Below are 15518 nucleotides of genomic sequence, written 5' to 3' on the forward strand. Positions count from 1 at the left end.
AAGTTAACAACGCTTTGTGTGGTCAATCTTGCTTATCTCTTTATTTTATTTATTTTGTTTAAACCTTATTGTATACGATTTAAATGTATATAACTATATATATATATAACATTTTCATAATTCAATGAATGCGACGCATGTATGATTTTGAGTTAAAAATATATAGAAACATTTAAGTAATAATAAATGGTTCAAATTAAAAATATAATTTTTCATACAACGTGTACATAATATATATATATATATATAAATAAAAAGAACATAATGTTAAGACAAAAGAAATATTAAAGAAAAGAAAGAATAGTTTTGAAAAGCCTTAATGAAACCAGTTTTCATTGCCACTAATAAATGGTAGCTACACTTGTAAGTTGTAACTAATTTTACTTCACTAGCAGTTCAAAATATGTATGAATTGAAACAATTAATGGTGATATACATAATTTAATAACTTAGTAAACCCAAATATAATTAGCAGTTGTTGAAAAAAAAAACTAGCAGTTATCATATTCTCAGATAAAATTAAGTTAAAGTTAGACATTTCTATACAAATTTCACAAGCCATGCTACAATTTTAAATAAGTTATCATTTTTACACAAATAACATGGTAATAACATATAAGTAGATTTGATTAAGTCATTTTGTGGAATATCAAATGCGATAGGTTCAAAAGACTATGATGCCTAAATTGTGGTCCAATTTGCTTATGTTTTTATTTATTTAGTTTATTTATTACGTAATAGTTTAATATTTTCATTTAAATATGTCAATGTATATTTTTATATTTCTTTAAAAAATTTGATTTGCGTGTGATTTCAGTTAAAAGAACATATAGAATATATACAGAATCATAGAAATAGATATAATAGATACAAAAATAGTGTTGAACAAAATAAAAAGAAGATACAAAATAGTTTTTTCAACTCATGTATAACTTAGACAGGATAAAAATATTTATTCAATTTTGCAGATGATAGTAAAACAACCTTTAAAATAATTAGATCTTGATCCGTACAATCGTGCGGGTGATTAATTTCATTTTTATACATGTAACTATTTGGTTTATATGATTAGTGGTATATAATTTTAATATTTACCATATTATTAATAGTTTATTATAACATTTTCAAACACAACAATGTTATAGTTTGTATGCATTAATTTTTTTGTTTCAAATTATTTGTGACATCTCTCTTTTTAAAACATGAACACTAACTAAAACTTTAATTCTGTGATATTTTTACAGCAAATTCCATTTAAACTTAATATCAACTTAGATATTAATTTACTTAAGAGTATACTTGTATTTTAGGTTTTGAATACATAGATGCTACTCAAATTATTTTATGATTTAAAATTTTGACTGAATAACCTCCATTAAGTGTAATTTATAAAACATTCATTTCATTTACATTATTAAATCAATAATTGTAATGCGTTATGTTGTTTTTGTCCTTTTGAACCTGCATATTCTCTTTATTAGCTATGTTTTTTTATGTTGTTTAAAGTGTTAAAACTTTTATTTGCAATTCTTCATTAACATACATCACAATATATAATTAACACTTAAACTACTAATAAACACACAGAAAATAAAAAATATTCACATGAAACATATTTTTTAATCATTCATTTGTCATTTATGCTAATGAAAAAAATTGGTATAATACCTGTTGTACTTTTGAAATTGCAAAAGATAAAAGATACAAAAACAATTACTTTTTTTTTTGAATGAATGTTAAATTCATATTCAAAAAGCCCTTTGGTACATTTACAATGCAACCTTATGTCAAGATGTAAGATAAACTCCTATCCTTACTTTTATAAATTAAAAGCTATACAAGCAAGTTTTAAAATCAAAATCATTGTCTTGTTGAGAACCAATATCTCAAACCTCCTTCCATCTTCTTACTTCCCACTAGCCGAATAGAAGAAAACCTATTTCGAACACTTCTATCAATCTGTCGAATCAGTTTATCTGGTGGAATGGGTGCCTCACCATGTCTTCTTCCATTTCTTTCAAGCCATAAACAATGTATAGTCGCCTGAAAAACATACTTCAGCGTAAACACCTTGATAGTCTTCTGGCTTGTTGATAACATCGTGACTAACTCCTGCCAATTGTTTGTGTAATCATCCTCCATTATGCCTCTTACCAGACTCTTCCAAACAATTGAAGCATATCTGCACTCAAAGAATAGATGATTCCTCGTTTCTATCGGCGTATCACACAGAGAGCAAGCAGCATTCACATTCCCATTCCAACTCAACATTCTATCTCCAGTTGAAAGCCTATTGTGAATTGCTAACCAAGTCAAGAAAGCATATTTTGGAGTAGCATAGTTAAACCAGACTCCTCTGTGCCACTCGCAGTACTCACTTCTACTTCGTAGCATCTCCCAAGTTAACTTTGTTGAGAATTTGTTTTTAAACACTCCTTCCTTCTGCTTCCATAGCCCAATATCATCCTCCATTGATGCTTTCTCTCTACATCTGCTTATCTCCTCTTCTATCAAGTTAAAAATATTTTTTTCTGTGTCTCCTTCTCCTATGATTTATCATCACTTCCTCCATTGTAGCTTCCTTCTTTATCCTCATATCAATATAACCTCGTGACCCAATAATCTCCATCAAACATCCCATTTCCGACCAAGAGTCAAACCAAAACGATGAGTTCTTCCCACAATTTACCTGCACCTTTTAAAAGATCTTTGCTTTATCTCTATACTTCAAAATTTTGCCCCACATCCATGATCCAGCTTGAGAAGTTTCCTTCACTGACCAGAATGAACTCTTACGTATCAGATAAGCTTGAATCCAGCATACCCACAATGAATTTTTTGCTGTAAGTATACGCCATATTAGCTTCAGACAACTAACATTATTTATCTCTTTCAGCGGCCTAAGATCCAACCCTCCTTCAATCTTCGGTCTACAAACATCCTTCCAAGCTATCTTGGCTTTATTTGTATTTAAAGCAGGCCCTGGCCATAGAAAAGCAGAACAGAGTTTCTCTATCTCATTAAGACACGCAACAGGAAGTCGAAAAGCAGCAAGCCAGAAATTTGCCAAGCTATTAATCACAGATTTGATTAATTGCAGTCTCCCTCCAAAAGATAAAAACCGATTCTGCCAAGAGTTTATCCTTGATCTTATTTTTTCTATCAGGGGTAGGAAATCCGTTACTGACATTCTTTTAGTGAAAAGAGGCAAGCCCAAGTATCTGACAGGTAGTTGCCCTTTATCAAACGGAAAAGCCATAATATATCTTCTTGATGCTGCCCACCAATACCAGCAATGAAGAGCGTAGATTTCTCTAAGTTTATCTTGAGACCCGACGCTTTTTCAAAGACTTCAAACACCTTTAAAACTCCCTCTAGAGATCTTTTGGTACCATCCGCAAAAATCATAAGATCATCAGCAAAACACAAGTGTGTTAAGTTGATATTCTTGCATCTTGGATGATACCCGGTTCTCCTCTGCTCTGCTGCTTCATCTATAAGTTTTGAGAGAACATTCATACACAAAACGAACATATAAGGAGACAAAGAGCAGTCTTGCCTTAATCATCTGGTACTTTGGAAGTAGCCTGCCAGTTCACCATTAACTTGAACAGAGAATGATGCAGTGCTCACACAAAGATCAATCCAGTGTACAAACTTCTCTGGAAAACCAAGCCCCTTCAGCATATTCAGTAGGAATGGCCATTGAACTGAGTCAAAATCTTTTGAGATATCAATCTTCGTACAGCATCTTGCAGAGATATCCTCCTTGTGGTAATCTTTCACCAACTCCGTAGCTAGCAAGAGATTCTCCAGGAGAAATCTATCACTTATGAAGGCTGATTGATTCAGGGCAATAATCTTAGGCAGTATACACTTCAATCTGTTCGCTAAGATCTTTGATATGACTTTATAACACGTTGCAACACGAGATGGGGCGGTAATCCTTCATCTCCTCCGCCTTATCTTTTTCGGTATCAAAGCCAGAATAGTCGAGTTGACTCCCTTTGGGAGAAAGCCTTTCTCAAAAAACGATTGTATAGCCACTGTTACATCAGATCCAATAATTCCCCAAGAAGCTTTAAAGAACTCACTTGTGTAACCATCTGGACCTGGAGCTTTCTCAGCTGGCATACTGAATATCACCTTCCTCACTTCTTCTCCTGTAACTTCCTTCTGTAACTTCCCCTTCTCTTCTTCACTACAGCTAAATTTTAGCAGATCTTGTAATCTCTCTACAGAAATACCCTCAAACTCCAGCGGTTTATGCGTTAGAAAATCAGTGAAGTACCTCTCTGCCTCTTTTTTAATGTTCTCCCCCATAATAACTTCTCCATCCCAACCTTTTAACTCGTTTATAGCATTCCTGACTTCCCTGATTTTTACCGCATTATGAAACACCGTTGTGTTTAAATCCTCCACATTAAGCCAATGTAGCTTTGACCGCTGCTTATAGAATTCTTCTTCAAGATCTGCCAACCTCTGCCATCTTCTTTGCGCAATTGTTTCCTCTCGAATTGCCTCAATAGTTGGGTTCTCCATTGTTTTCTTCTGCTTTTCACAAAGTATCTCATAAGCTTCTTTAACTCTTCTAGGAAGATCACCCAATTTCTTCTTACTCAACTCTCGCAGCGGATATTTGAAAGCCTTCAACTTCTTAGTAAGCATGTGCATAGCTGACGTCGAGAAAAATAAAGAAGGAGATTTCCTCCAATACTCCTTCAGAAGTTTTATAAACTCCGGCATTTTCCCTATAGCGTTTGTGAATTTAAAAGGCCTCATTTTCAGCTCTTCTTCTTGCTTTATTTGAGTTCTACTTCTTAGGTGATCTGAACAACCTCCCGACTCGAATACACTGTAAGCTTGTGAGAACTGGTGCAACCACACATCATTAACCAAAACTCGATCTAGCTTTTTACAGATAAGACCAGCCTCCCTTTTATTACACCATGTGAAACAAGGACCTTGATAATTGTTATCCGTCAGACAGCAATGTCGTGTAACCCTTTGAAAATCTCTCATACCTCCTGATATACTCGGAGAGTTCTCATAACCCGAATGCTCACAACCTTCAAGCACTTCATTGAAATCCCCCATAATGATCCATGGCTTGCCTCGAAACATTGATGAATCTTGATGGTTACACATATTATCCCACCATTTTTTTCTTTCCTCAATAGTATTCCTCGCATAAACAAAAGAACAAAAGAACTCTTCCTCCATATTCTGTAGCTTCACCGAAACTGTGATAATCTGATCACTTTTGAACACCGGCGTGAGTCTCACACTTGACTTCCAGACTACCCAAATCCTCCCCAATGCATTATATTCATAGTTAGACATAAACTCCCAATCACGAAAAACATCTGAAACAATCTTACCCGCTTTTCTTTCCTTTACTCTTATCTCCAATAAACATCCAAAACTCAAACTGTTATTCTGCCACCATCTACTCATAACAGAATGCTTTGATGGTTTGTTGAAACCTCTTACATTCCATGAGAAGCTAGCCATTATTGACGGTTTTTACGAGAGCCTTTCTTGTTCATATTGCTTGGCTTAGCAACATGAACATCTTCTGAAAGGATCTTGTGTCTGGTTTTGGATTCCCTGGGTAAAATCTGTCTCTGATAATGCTCACTCTCCTTATCTCGTTCATCTTGACTCGTATCTTGCTCAACTTCTACCTCAGCTTCCTCATTTGTTACTTCCACCTCCTGATTCTTTTTCAACTCTTCCACTTCTATATCCATGTTCTCTTCATCCGGTATACTTAATGCTGAATATCTCGATGGTGTGATGATTTTTACCTCTCCATATTTCAAAGTTTGATTTTGTTTTATCGAGCTTCTTCCTGTCTTCCCTGGTGTTAACCATTCTTCTACTACCTGACCTTCTTCTATTTCCTTCTCCTGATTACTGCCTTCCCCCACAATACTCAACCCTCCACTGACTCCAATCTTTGACTGTATTACATTCTTCTTAACTGTTTCCTTCTTTTTTTCCAATCCCTCTATTCCTTCTTTGATACATTTAGCTTCTACATGCCCCCATCTCCCACAACTATTACATTTATTTGGTAGCCATGGATACAGATACTCCACTGTAATATCCTCTCCATTTATCTTGTAGTCAATCTCCTTTGGCAATGGTTTAGACAAGTCAGCCTTCACACAAACCTTTGCTATCTTAAAGTTGGTGCAGGCAGTCGTTTCAGGATGAAGATGATCCGGTATACCTGCTGCACTTGAAATAAAGCTCAACCCCTCCCACGAATACATGTTCATCGGAACATTCTTCAGATACACCCATAATGGTGTGAGCTTGCTTTCACCATCCTCAATCGGAGACCATTTTGAAGCTACCATAGGAATTCCTGCAATATTCCACATCCCCCTACGGATCACCTTCTCCCTCACCGCTGCTTTAGGAATCCTTATCCTCATCGTGTGCTCATCGATTTCAAAACATCCAGCCTCTGATTCACATCCCCAAAGGACCAGATTTTGTTGACTATCACATGAACTTTCGCCACATGAGGTGCCTTCTCCAGGAACTTCGCGATAACAAAATCATCCCACAATAAGTTTGCCTTCTCCACAACATCCGTCGGAACCGTCACTGATTTTTTCCCTTCCAAATATGAGATTTCAAAATCGAACTTTTTCATAACCTTCTTTTCCTGAGTCGCTGCAGCCCATGAACTTTGTTTCGGAATGATCGGAAGCGGAGGATCCTCTTGAACCTCCAACGAACCCATCCCACCGTCGTGGAGGACAGCCGGAATCGTTTGATCGAAGAAAAATCTAGATCGTCTTCAGAATTGCCAAAACTCATTTCTCTTCGAAACGGTACGTTTACTAATGACTATTTAGATTTTTTAAATTCCATTACAAAACAATTACATTAATGAATAATTTATGAATATGATCTATATAAAAATAACCTTGATTATATTTTTTGTAAACAAAGCATTCATATACTTATATTATTGATATATAAAATTAAACCATCCACTATATTTAATAACATAAATTGAATACACTTTCAAAATAGTATTTGTACGCCTATTGTTTATATTGATGGCATATTTTTAATCATGAGGTACAAATATTAACAAATCTTAACTATTAGAGATCAAAGATTTAATTGGAAAAAATATTATATTAAATTAATATCACAAATACAAAATTATAAATAAGTTTTAAAAAATTACAAAATTAATTAGATACTTAAAAGGTTTATTTAAGTAAAAATGAAATATACATTTGTATTATAGATAATTACAAAATTAACTAAATATTTAAAAAATTTGTTTAAGTGAAAAACAAAATATTCATTTATATTTTAAATAAATAGAATGTATATTTATATCGTAAATAAAAAGATTTGAAAATATTTTATTCGGGTGTAGTTAAGAAAAAATGTAAGAATATCTATTTGATTTGTTTACTTAGAATAATTCAAATATGTATATACGCATTATTAAGTATATTTTGTAATAAATGAATGATAAGTGATTTCTAGTTAGAATTCATTTAAAACAAATCACATATGAATCAAAGTTGTGACTTCTTTTAATATATAAGATAAAATATCAAAAGAAATAAAGTGTTTGTTGGAAAAAAGCATAAATAAAACAATATACAAAGTATATCTTTATCTCATCCATCATATAATAATAGCTACTAGTCTACATTTTCTTCTTTTTTTCTTTTGAAGAAAATCCACATGTTTTGTGTAATTTTTTAGAAAAACATTGTTGTCTGATTCGTATGCGAAATATATCATCCATTTCGCTAAAATGAGCAAGTGATATTTACATTTTTACGTTTGTTTCTATCAACGTTGAAGCTACACATTTTTTAATATAAGTATATACTACTAGGGAAATACTACGCTGTTTCTTTTGAAACTGATATACTATGCTGTTTGTTTACAAAAAAAAAGTAAAAATACTACGCTGTTTCTTAACAAATGTGGAAAATTCTTTAAAATTGTTCATAGTGAAATAGAGGTCGTGTTATTTGATGCATTTTTTTTTCTGATCTTTTTCTTCCTTGATAACGTTTGTTTAAAAAAAAGCAAAAGTATAAGTGGAAGGTTGTCAACATCTCTTTATGGTGCAATCAATATCACATTTAAGTGAATAATTTTAAAATATTATAATTTTGTAGTTGGGGGTAATTGAAATTTATTGCAAGTCAAGCAAAGCAAAGAGCCCTTTTTCAGTTTTCTTGATGCAGCTCCCCCAACACAAGCAACGAACGAATCCTAATTTGGTAGTTTCTGCTACTACATTTACAACTCTGAATAGTCATTACAACAACAAAAACATAAAATACAGACAAAATAAAGAAAGTTAATAACGTAAGAGCATTTCTACTTTGGGGTGAATATTGTAGTTGAATAAAATGACCAAAATATTCAAGTTATTCCATAAATTGAGACTTATCATTATAATGTGATACTGTATATAAACCTTTTGTCGTGTATAGAGAAAATAAAAGGCAGTAACCATCATGCTTCCGACGAGGTGACATGTGTCAAACAAAATATCATATCACCGAGGGAATCTAGAAGTCCTTAGAATCAATAATTAGATTTTAACCATGTTTTCAAACTAAAATAATACTCGTACAACTTTGATCAAAAAATAAATAATAATAATAATACTCGTACAACTATTTGAATAAACGACAAAGTTAACGTGTCAAATCTCCCCTAACCTGGATTCTTGTCTGAAACTCACCACGAGAAGTTTATAGTAATGATTTTTACACGAAACTACGAATTATGTAAGACCAACAAAAGACTAAAACATTACGCTTTCAGACCCAATCATAGAAGCACTACTTTATTATCTACCAAGTTTTAACACGTATGTATCTGTAAGATTGAACAACACTCGTCGATTTGGAAAAGTAAAAATACATAATATAAAGAAAAAAAACATGTTTGCCTACCTAATAATTTTTGGTTTTCAAACATATAAAAAGACTCAAAACATAGAATGTCATACATCAAAAGATTAGAGTTTAAACAGAGAAACGAGTGAAGAAAGAAATGAGATCAGCACGAATCTAAATCTAAATCTAGTCTAATCAAAACATAAACAAACAAGATCAATATCACACGTGTTCAATTCTTCTCTCATGGACCATCAAATTTATCAAATCTTTAAAAGGAAAAAAAAAGATTCTGTGCTCGAAATGAATTAAAGTAAATAAATTAAACACCCCAATTCATCAGAAGATTTATACCAAAACCTTGTGCCACCATTCATGGTTTGGTCAAAAGCTAATAAGAATCCCTTCCTTTATATGGCATCTCCTGCAATTCAAAATCAAACATGTCAGCAAAATCTAACTCTTCTGATCGAATCTATAAAAGAAAAAGAATACACAATGGAAGGTAATAGTAAACCGGTTGGTATGGCGACGGCGGCATAAACAAAACCGGTCTCTGCTGACCAACCATCATCTGTTGTTGGTACTGTTTAAAAATTCACATTTAAAAAACTCAGCCTTCCAATAAAAAAGAATCGAGTCAATGGCTCTAATAGCAACAAACCTGTGGACTATTAGGAGAATAGTAAGTTTGATTTGGACCAAGCTGCTGAGGTGTATTGTTGTTATACATCATTGGATGTTGTTGTCCAGGGAATGCTGCTCCCATCTACCAATTTCAGTTTATTTATTTTTTTGGCGAATCAGAAAACATGAAAACAGAGACTTAAGCTCTGATTTAGAGGTAATGAGTAGACAAATAAGTAAAGAAAGTTACTCCGTATAAAATGTGTATTCCAGGCATAGGCGGAGGGGGAGGGTAATAGAATGATCCGTCCGCAACTGGAGATTGAGGCCGTGTAGTTGTTGGAGATGGTTGGAAACTTTTTGCGTTGGGGTTGGGCTTAAATTCCTGAATCAGACCTTAAGCTCATTAGCAAATACTAACGCCAATTATACTTACTTAAATAATCAAAGCACGGCAAACAAAACCTTGGCATTTGGGTTGAGGTTGGACTTTTCTGAAGAATAAGAACCAATTGAAGAGCTTGGTGATAGCATTGGACGACTTGATGCTGCCGGGGAAGTTGCAGAGTTTTCTGAATTTCCAGGCCGCCAATGAGAACTCTCAGGTTTCACTCTGTCAGAAAATCGACTGTGTAGGTTTCCATCAGTGGAACTTTGCCTATCAGCAGTTCTCCATGGATCAGAGGTTGCTGCATCTTCATTAATATCTTGAATGCACATTCGACCAATTAGTTCTAAGTTGTGACAACTGAGTTGTGATGGGACTAGATAGAAATGATAAAAGCTAACGCGAAGTTATACATACCTTCAAGACCAGACACTGATTCCACGGACGGCTGTGTTAATACAAATTGAAGGCATTAGAACAATGGAGGTCATGGAGCATTATTAATTCTAAATGCATATAAAGAGGTTAACTTTTTTTTTGGTCAACAAAGAGGTTAACTTCATTACCTTTTTATAATGGGAAGCCTCTAGACATTTGCCGGTTCTCTGCTCACCAAACTGGCTCTTGCTACCTGGAGCAGGAGTATCTTTGGATGGCTGTTCGAACATAGGCTGCCGAGCATGCTTATTTGAGTTCAAGCAGCTCTGACCTACACTAGCTAGACTGCCACCCCCCTGTAGGACCAACAAATGGAAAAATCACCGTATATTCTCCTAGAAACTACTACCCGAGAAGAACCCAATCGTACCCATGATTCTTCATAGCCCTTGCCATTGCCACTTGAAGTAGATTTCATGCCATCAGAAGCAGTTGAATCACCAAAGGTCAAATTATTACGGCAATTCAACAAGATTTCTTCTTCTTCTTCTTCTTCTTCATAACCCGAATCACCAAATCCATTAACCGGACAGACCGAGGAGTATTTAGTTTCCTCGTCAATGTCGAACTTTCCACTAAGCTGAAGCCCTCTTTCCTGTGTAAGATGATTGCATGCCTGAACCATTAGAAATGGTACGAAAATGAAAGAAAAACCAAGTGGCATAAAAAATAAAAATCCATAATTCACCTCTGCTACGTGAAGATCTCGGGTATTCTCACCCTCGATCTCTCTTGCAATCCTCAAGGCTTGCTCTTCTAGCTCCCTCGTCCGAGGACCTCTCTCGAGTTTTGTGGTGTAAAGTTCCTCGTCAAAAGTGCTTGTTACTCCAAACAATGTCTTATTGACCTCAAACTGATTCCAGCCCCTATGATATCATAACGTATAAGACATGTTGTTCAGCCAAGAAGAGTGTACATAGTCAAATACAGTAACAATCTCTCCCACAGCCTTAAGCTCCAAAACACTCTCTAGCTTGGATGAGTTTCACATTCAAGACTCCATCTTGATATAGCAAAATGTAAAAGCAAAAGGAAGAAGACAAATAGAAATACTAAACAGTTGTCTAGTCAGCAAATAGAAATCCTAATTAAAAGGGAAAAGATCATAATTAAAAGAATAGGTGACACTACCTCTTCCAAGGGTCATCAAACACATTCTCCAGATCCGAACAATCTGGAACATCTTCATCAGGTACCCAACGTTCCAGCTCTCTTTCCAAATCAACACGATAAGACTGTGATATAGAAGAGTCTGTCAACAGCTCTAAAGGTCTCTCGCACTGAGCTGAATTTGAGGCGTTACTGCTGTATACAGGAAGGTCCTAACACCAAAACCAAAGACAAAGAAATAATAATGTCAAAACACCAAGTAGTCTCTCTACTCTAACACATTGACATGAGCATATAAACTTAATTCCACCCACAAGAAAAGAGTAAACACCTTTGATATAACTTGCACAACTTCGTTGGCAGGGAGAATGAGCATCTTTGAAGGTGGCTTGCTGACAAGCGGAGAAAGGAGTTTCATTCCCTGTAAACTACCTTCCCTAATCAAGCATGCCATTTTCAAAACAATTCCTGCAAGTTTCAAGGTAGATGTGTAAGTTAACAGGTAAAAAAAGTGACTTCTAGTTACATCTCAAAAGGAAAAAAAAAAAGTTCCCTCACCAAAATTGTTCTCCACATCAGCAGAAGCATGAAAGACGCCACTGTAAACCGACCCATCTTTTAGATGAACTTCGACATGATGTCCGATATGGCAAGTTGCGAGATACTCAAACGGATCACGAGAAGAGATATCCACACTTGCAGCTTTCCCACCATTCTCTGTATCAAAAAAAAAAAGGGAATATGCATGACGTGAAGTTTGATGCTAAAAGTCGTAATATACAAAGGCAGTACTTTTCAGGGTGTGTGGCTGAGCCTTATTCATCTTTCCTGCTCCTGCTCCTGCTTCATGTTCAAGTTTTCTGTATGGATATCCATTGGATAGAGGCTGGCTATTCATTGTTGCCTTAACCTGTTCAAAACCTGCAAAAGTGAAGTGAGTCAAGAAACTAACACTCAATAAGATGCAAACTGTGCACAATCAATTCACGTTCTTGCTTGCATCGAAACTCAGTCTAGATTGCTAAATGTGCTATAAACCCTAACCAAGCAATCGAAGAATCATCATCTCACGTGACTCTATTCACTATTTTACATATATACATCAAACAACAACAACAACAACTCCTGAGGCCAATAGCAGAAATCTCCAATTATATATATATACAGAAACCCTAAATCAATCAGCCAAGTCAAAATCACCAATTTTCTATATAATTACCTGATAAGCTGAAATCGACGGCGACAATGCTTAGAGGATGACGACGGTGGTGGTGGTTCCCGACGTAGCGAGTTAGGAGGGTTTAGAGATGAATCCTGCTGGTCAACAATGAATCTCAGGAGAAGAGAGAAGACTAATTTTGATTTTAATGATCTTTCCCCTTTTTCTCGCTCTATTGAGAAAAAAAAAAGGATAAATCGCTGTATATTCAAGGAGAGGGTGTGATCAGGTGCGGAGGAGCGTATGATTTAGTTATTGGGCCTTTTTCTTCTGATCCGTTCATGCTTATTTGGGCTTATCATTGGGTCCGCTATTATTATTTTTGTATGAGATTATTCCTTTTCTCGCTCAATCTATCTATACTATTAAAGTACAAGCACATTTGAATTTTTACTCTTTTTATCCCTACTAAGAAGCATTTCTTTTGTATTCATTAAGGGTATTCTGGACGTTTTATGCCAGTTTCTTCTTAATTATTTTTTGGTTTGTCATTAATCACCGGTTTCCTAATTTAATTACGGTCTGTGATTATTTCTCTGTTTGATACTGCATCGATTATCTATATTATTAATGTACAATCACATTTGGATTTTTACTCTTTTTACCCCTACTAAGGAGCCTTCCTTTGTATTCATTAAGAGTATTCTGTACGTTTTACGCCAGTTTCTTCTTAATTATTTTTTGGTTTGTCATTAATCACCGGTTTCCTAATTTAATTTCGGTCTGCGATTATTTCTCTGTTTGATACTGTATCGATTATTTTCATGTTTGATACTGTCATTAACCACCGATTTTCTAATTCTAAAATTATTAATTTTGAGAACAATCATTATCATTTAAAACAATTTTGAAAAATATAAATATATTTTAAACAAATTTCCTACTTATTATCACCGAATTTGTCTTATCATTAGAAAAAATCACAATATTAAAAATATCGGGTTACCAACCGGTAATTCGTTTAACCGCAGGTCCGAGTCGGATTTCAAAACACTGATCAAAACTATAAAACTGTTATATTGATTTATATTTAAAATATCTAATTCAAAATCAAAAACCTAAAAATACATGTACAATATAGTTTTAACCGAACATAAATCCGGATATAAAACACATATATGAGACGGGTTATATAAATGCATATACAAGATGGATTATATAAATGTGATTATATAAACCCGCGCTTTGAAAGCGCGGGTCAAAATCTAGTATACTATTAAATTACAAGCATATTTTGGATTTTTACTCTTTTTACCCCTGTCGAAGAATTTTTCTTTTGTATTCATTAAGAGTATTCTGGACATTCTACGCCAATTTCTTCTTAATTATTTTTTGATTTGTCATTAATCACCGGTTTTCTAATTTAATTTCGGCATGCGATTATTTCTTTGTTTGATACTGCATCGATTTCCATGTTTGATACTGTTATTAACCACCGGTTTTCTAATTCTAAAATTATTAATTTTGACAACAATCATTATCATTTAGAACGATTTTGAAAAACATAAATATATTTTAAACAAATTTCCAACTTATGATCACCGAATTTGTCTTATCATTAGAAAAAATCACAATATTAAAAATACCGGGTTACAAACCGGTAATTCGTTCAACCGCAGGTCCGAGTCGGGTTTCAAAACACCGCTTAAAACTATAAAACTGTTATATTGATTTATATTTAAAATATCTAATTCAAAATTAAAAACTTAAAAATACATGTACAATATAGTTTTAACCGAACATAAACCCGGATATAAAACACATATATGAGACGGGTTATATAAATGCATATACAAGACGGATTATATAAATGTGATTATATAAAATTTTCACCAAATATAAACCCGCGCTTCAAAATCTAGTTTATTATTATTAATCACACACATTACAAAGTTATCTCAGAATTACAAAGTCAATTTCTATACACCTGAAGAAAATGAAAAGACTAATGACAATTTTATCAATGTCTTACTCGCAAATTTATTATCAAGCTACTATATTTTTTTCATTTTTTTGTCAGCTATTATTATTATTTAAAACTGATTTTTTATATTAAAAATTGTACTTGATATTTTATTTGTTGAAACTTATACATCATATCCTTCAAAAAAATTATAATCTATTCCATATAAATTTTGCGTAAATTATATATAGAAACACCAAAAAAACGATTATCCTGGATATAGTTTAAAAATCAAGTTATAAAAAGATTACAAAAACTAAAAGGAAATCACCAGTAATTTTAAAAGACTAATATTTTAAGAGGCTGTGATCTAAAATTGATTTTTTTTTTTTAACTTAAAAGGGTTAAACCCGGGTCACTATTGGAACCAGACCTAATCCCCGGGGGAGTCGCAAGCCCGCGGATGGACTCCTTCTCCTGGGCATTCAAATGGGTCCTAAAGCATGGACCCATATCCGCGTTAGGTGAACAGAACAATGTGACTTAGTTTCGCATAGCAGGAGGATCGAACCTGAAACGTGTTAGCGTCCCAGGCCCGTCCACTGCCACTTGACCACAAGGCCCGTTCATCTAAAATTGATTATTTGTTTTTGAATTTTGTAAATATGAATTTCTCAGATGTTTATGTTAGATAATCAAAGTATGAATAATTTCCACATTAAACAAAAAAAAAACCAACCTTTACATGAGCTTTTTTGCTTGATGATTTAGAAGTTGTACTTGTAGCTTTTATATCAAACTCAATACAAAATTATTAATCAAAGGGCTAAACTTTCAAGGAGAAGAAAAGGGTGAGGAAAGATATTACGAGGTTTAGGTGGGAAACACTTAATAATCTTAATACTATGTACTATAACTAGTTTA

General features: G+C 33.9%; 2 protein-coding genes across 2 annotated transcripts; both read right to left on the reverse strand.

Moving 5' to 3' along the window:
* Positions 1-1860: 1860 nt before the first annotated feature.
* On the reverse strand, positions 1861-2472 carry LOC108849838 (uncharacterized). Its single transcript, XM_018623449.2, has one exon. The coding sequence runs from the start codon at positions 2470-2472 to the stop codon at positions 1861-1863; it is 612 nt and encodes a 203-aa protein (XP_018478951.2).
* A 6518-nt stretch (positions 2473-8990) lies between these two features.
* LOC108815043 (polyadenylate-binding protein-interacting protein 3) lies at positions 8991-12878 on the reverse strand. Its single transcript, XM_018587705.2, has 14 exons — positions 12692-12878; positions 12265-12393; positions 12031-12189; positions 11804-11940; positions 11494-11684; positions 11051-11228; positions 10733-10957; positions 10491-10658; positions 10342-10372; positions 10002-10243; positions 9787-9921; positions 9574-9678; positions 9427-9495; positions 8991-9333 (listed from the first exon to the last, which is right to left on the reverse strand). The coding sequence occupies exons 2-14, from the start codon at positions 12368-12370 to the stop codon at positions 9301-9303; spliced, it is 1779 nt and encodes a 592-aa protein (XP_018443207.2). The 5' UTR covers positions 12371-12393; positions 12692-12878; the 3' UTR covers positions 8991-9300.
* Between the last annotated feature and the right edge of the window lie 2640 nt (positions 12879-15518).

Source organism: Raphanus sativus, chromosome 1 (assembly GCF_000801105.2).
Source record: "Raphanus sativus cultivar WK10039 chromosome 1, ASM80110v3, whole genome shotgun sequence".
Classification (NCBI taxonomy): domain Eukaryota; kingdom Viridiplantae; phylum Streptophyta; class Magnoliopsida; order Brassicales; family Brassicaceae; genus Raphanus; species Raphanus sativus.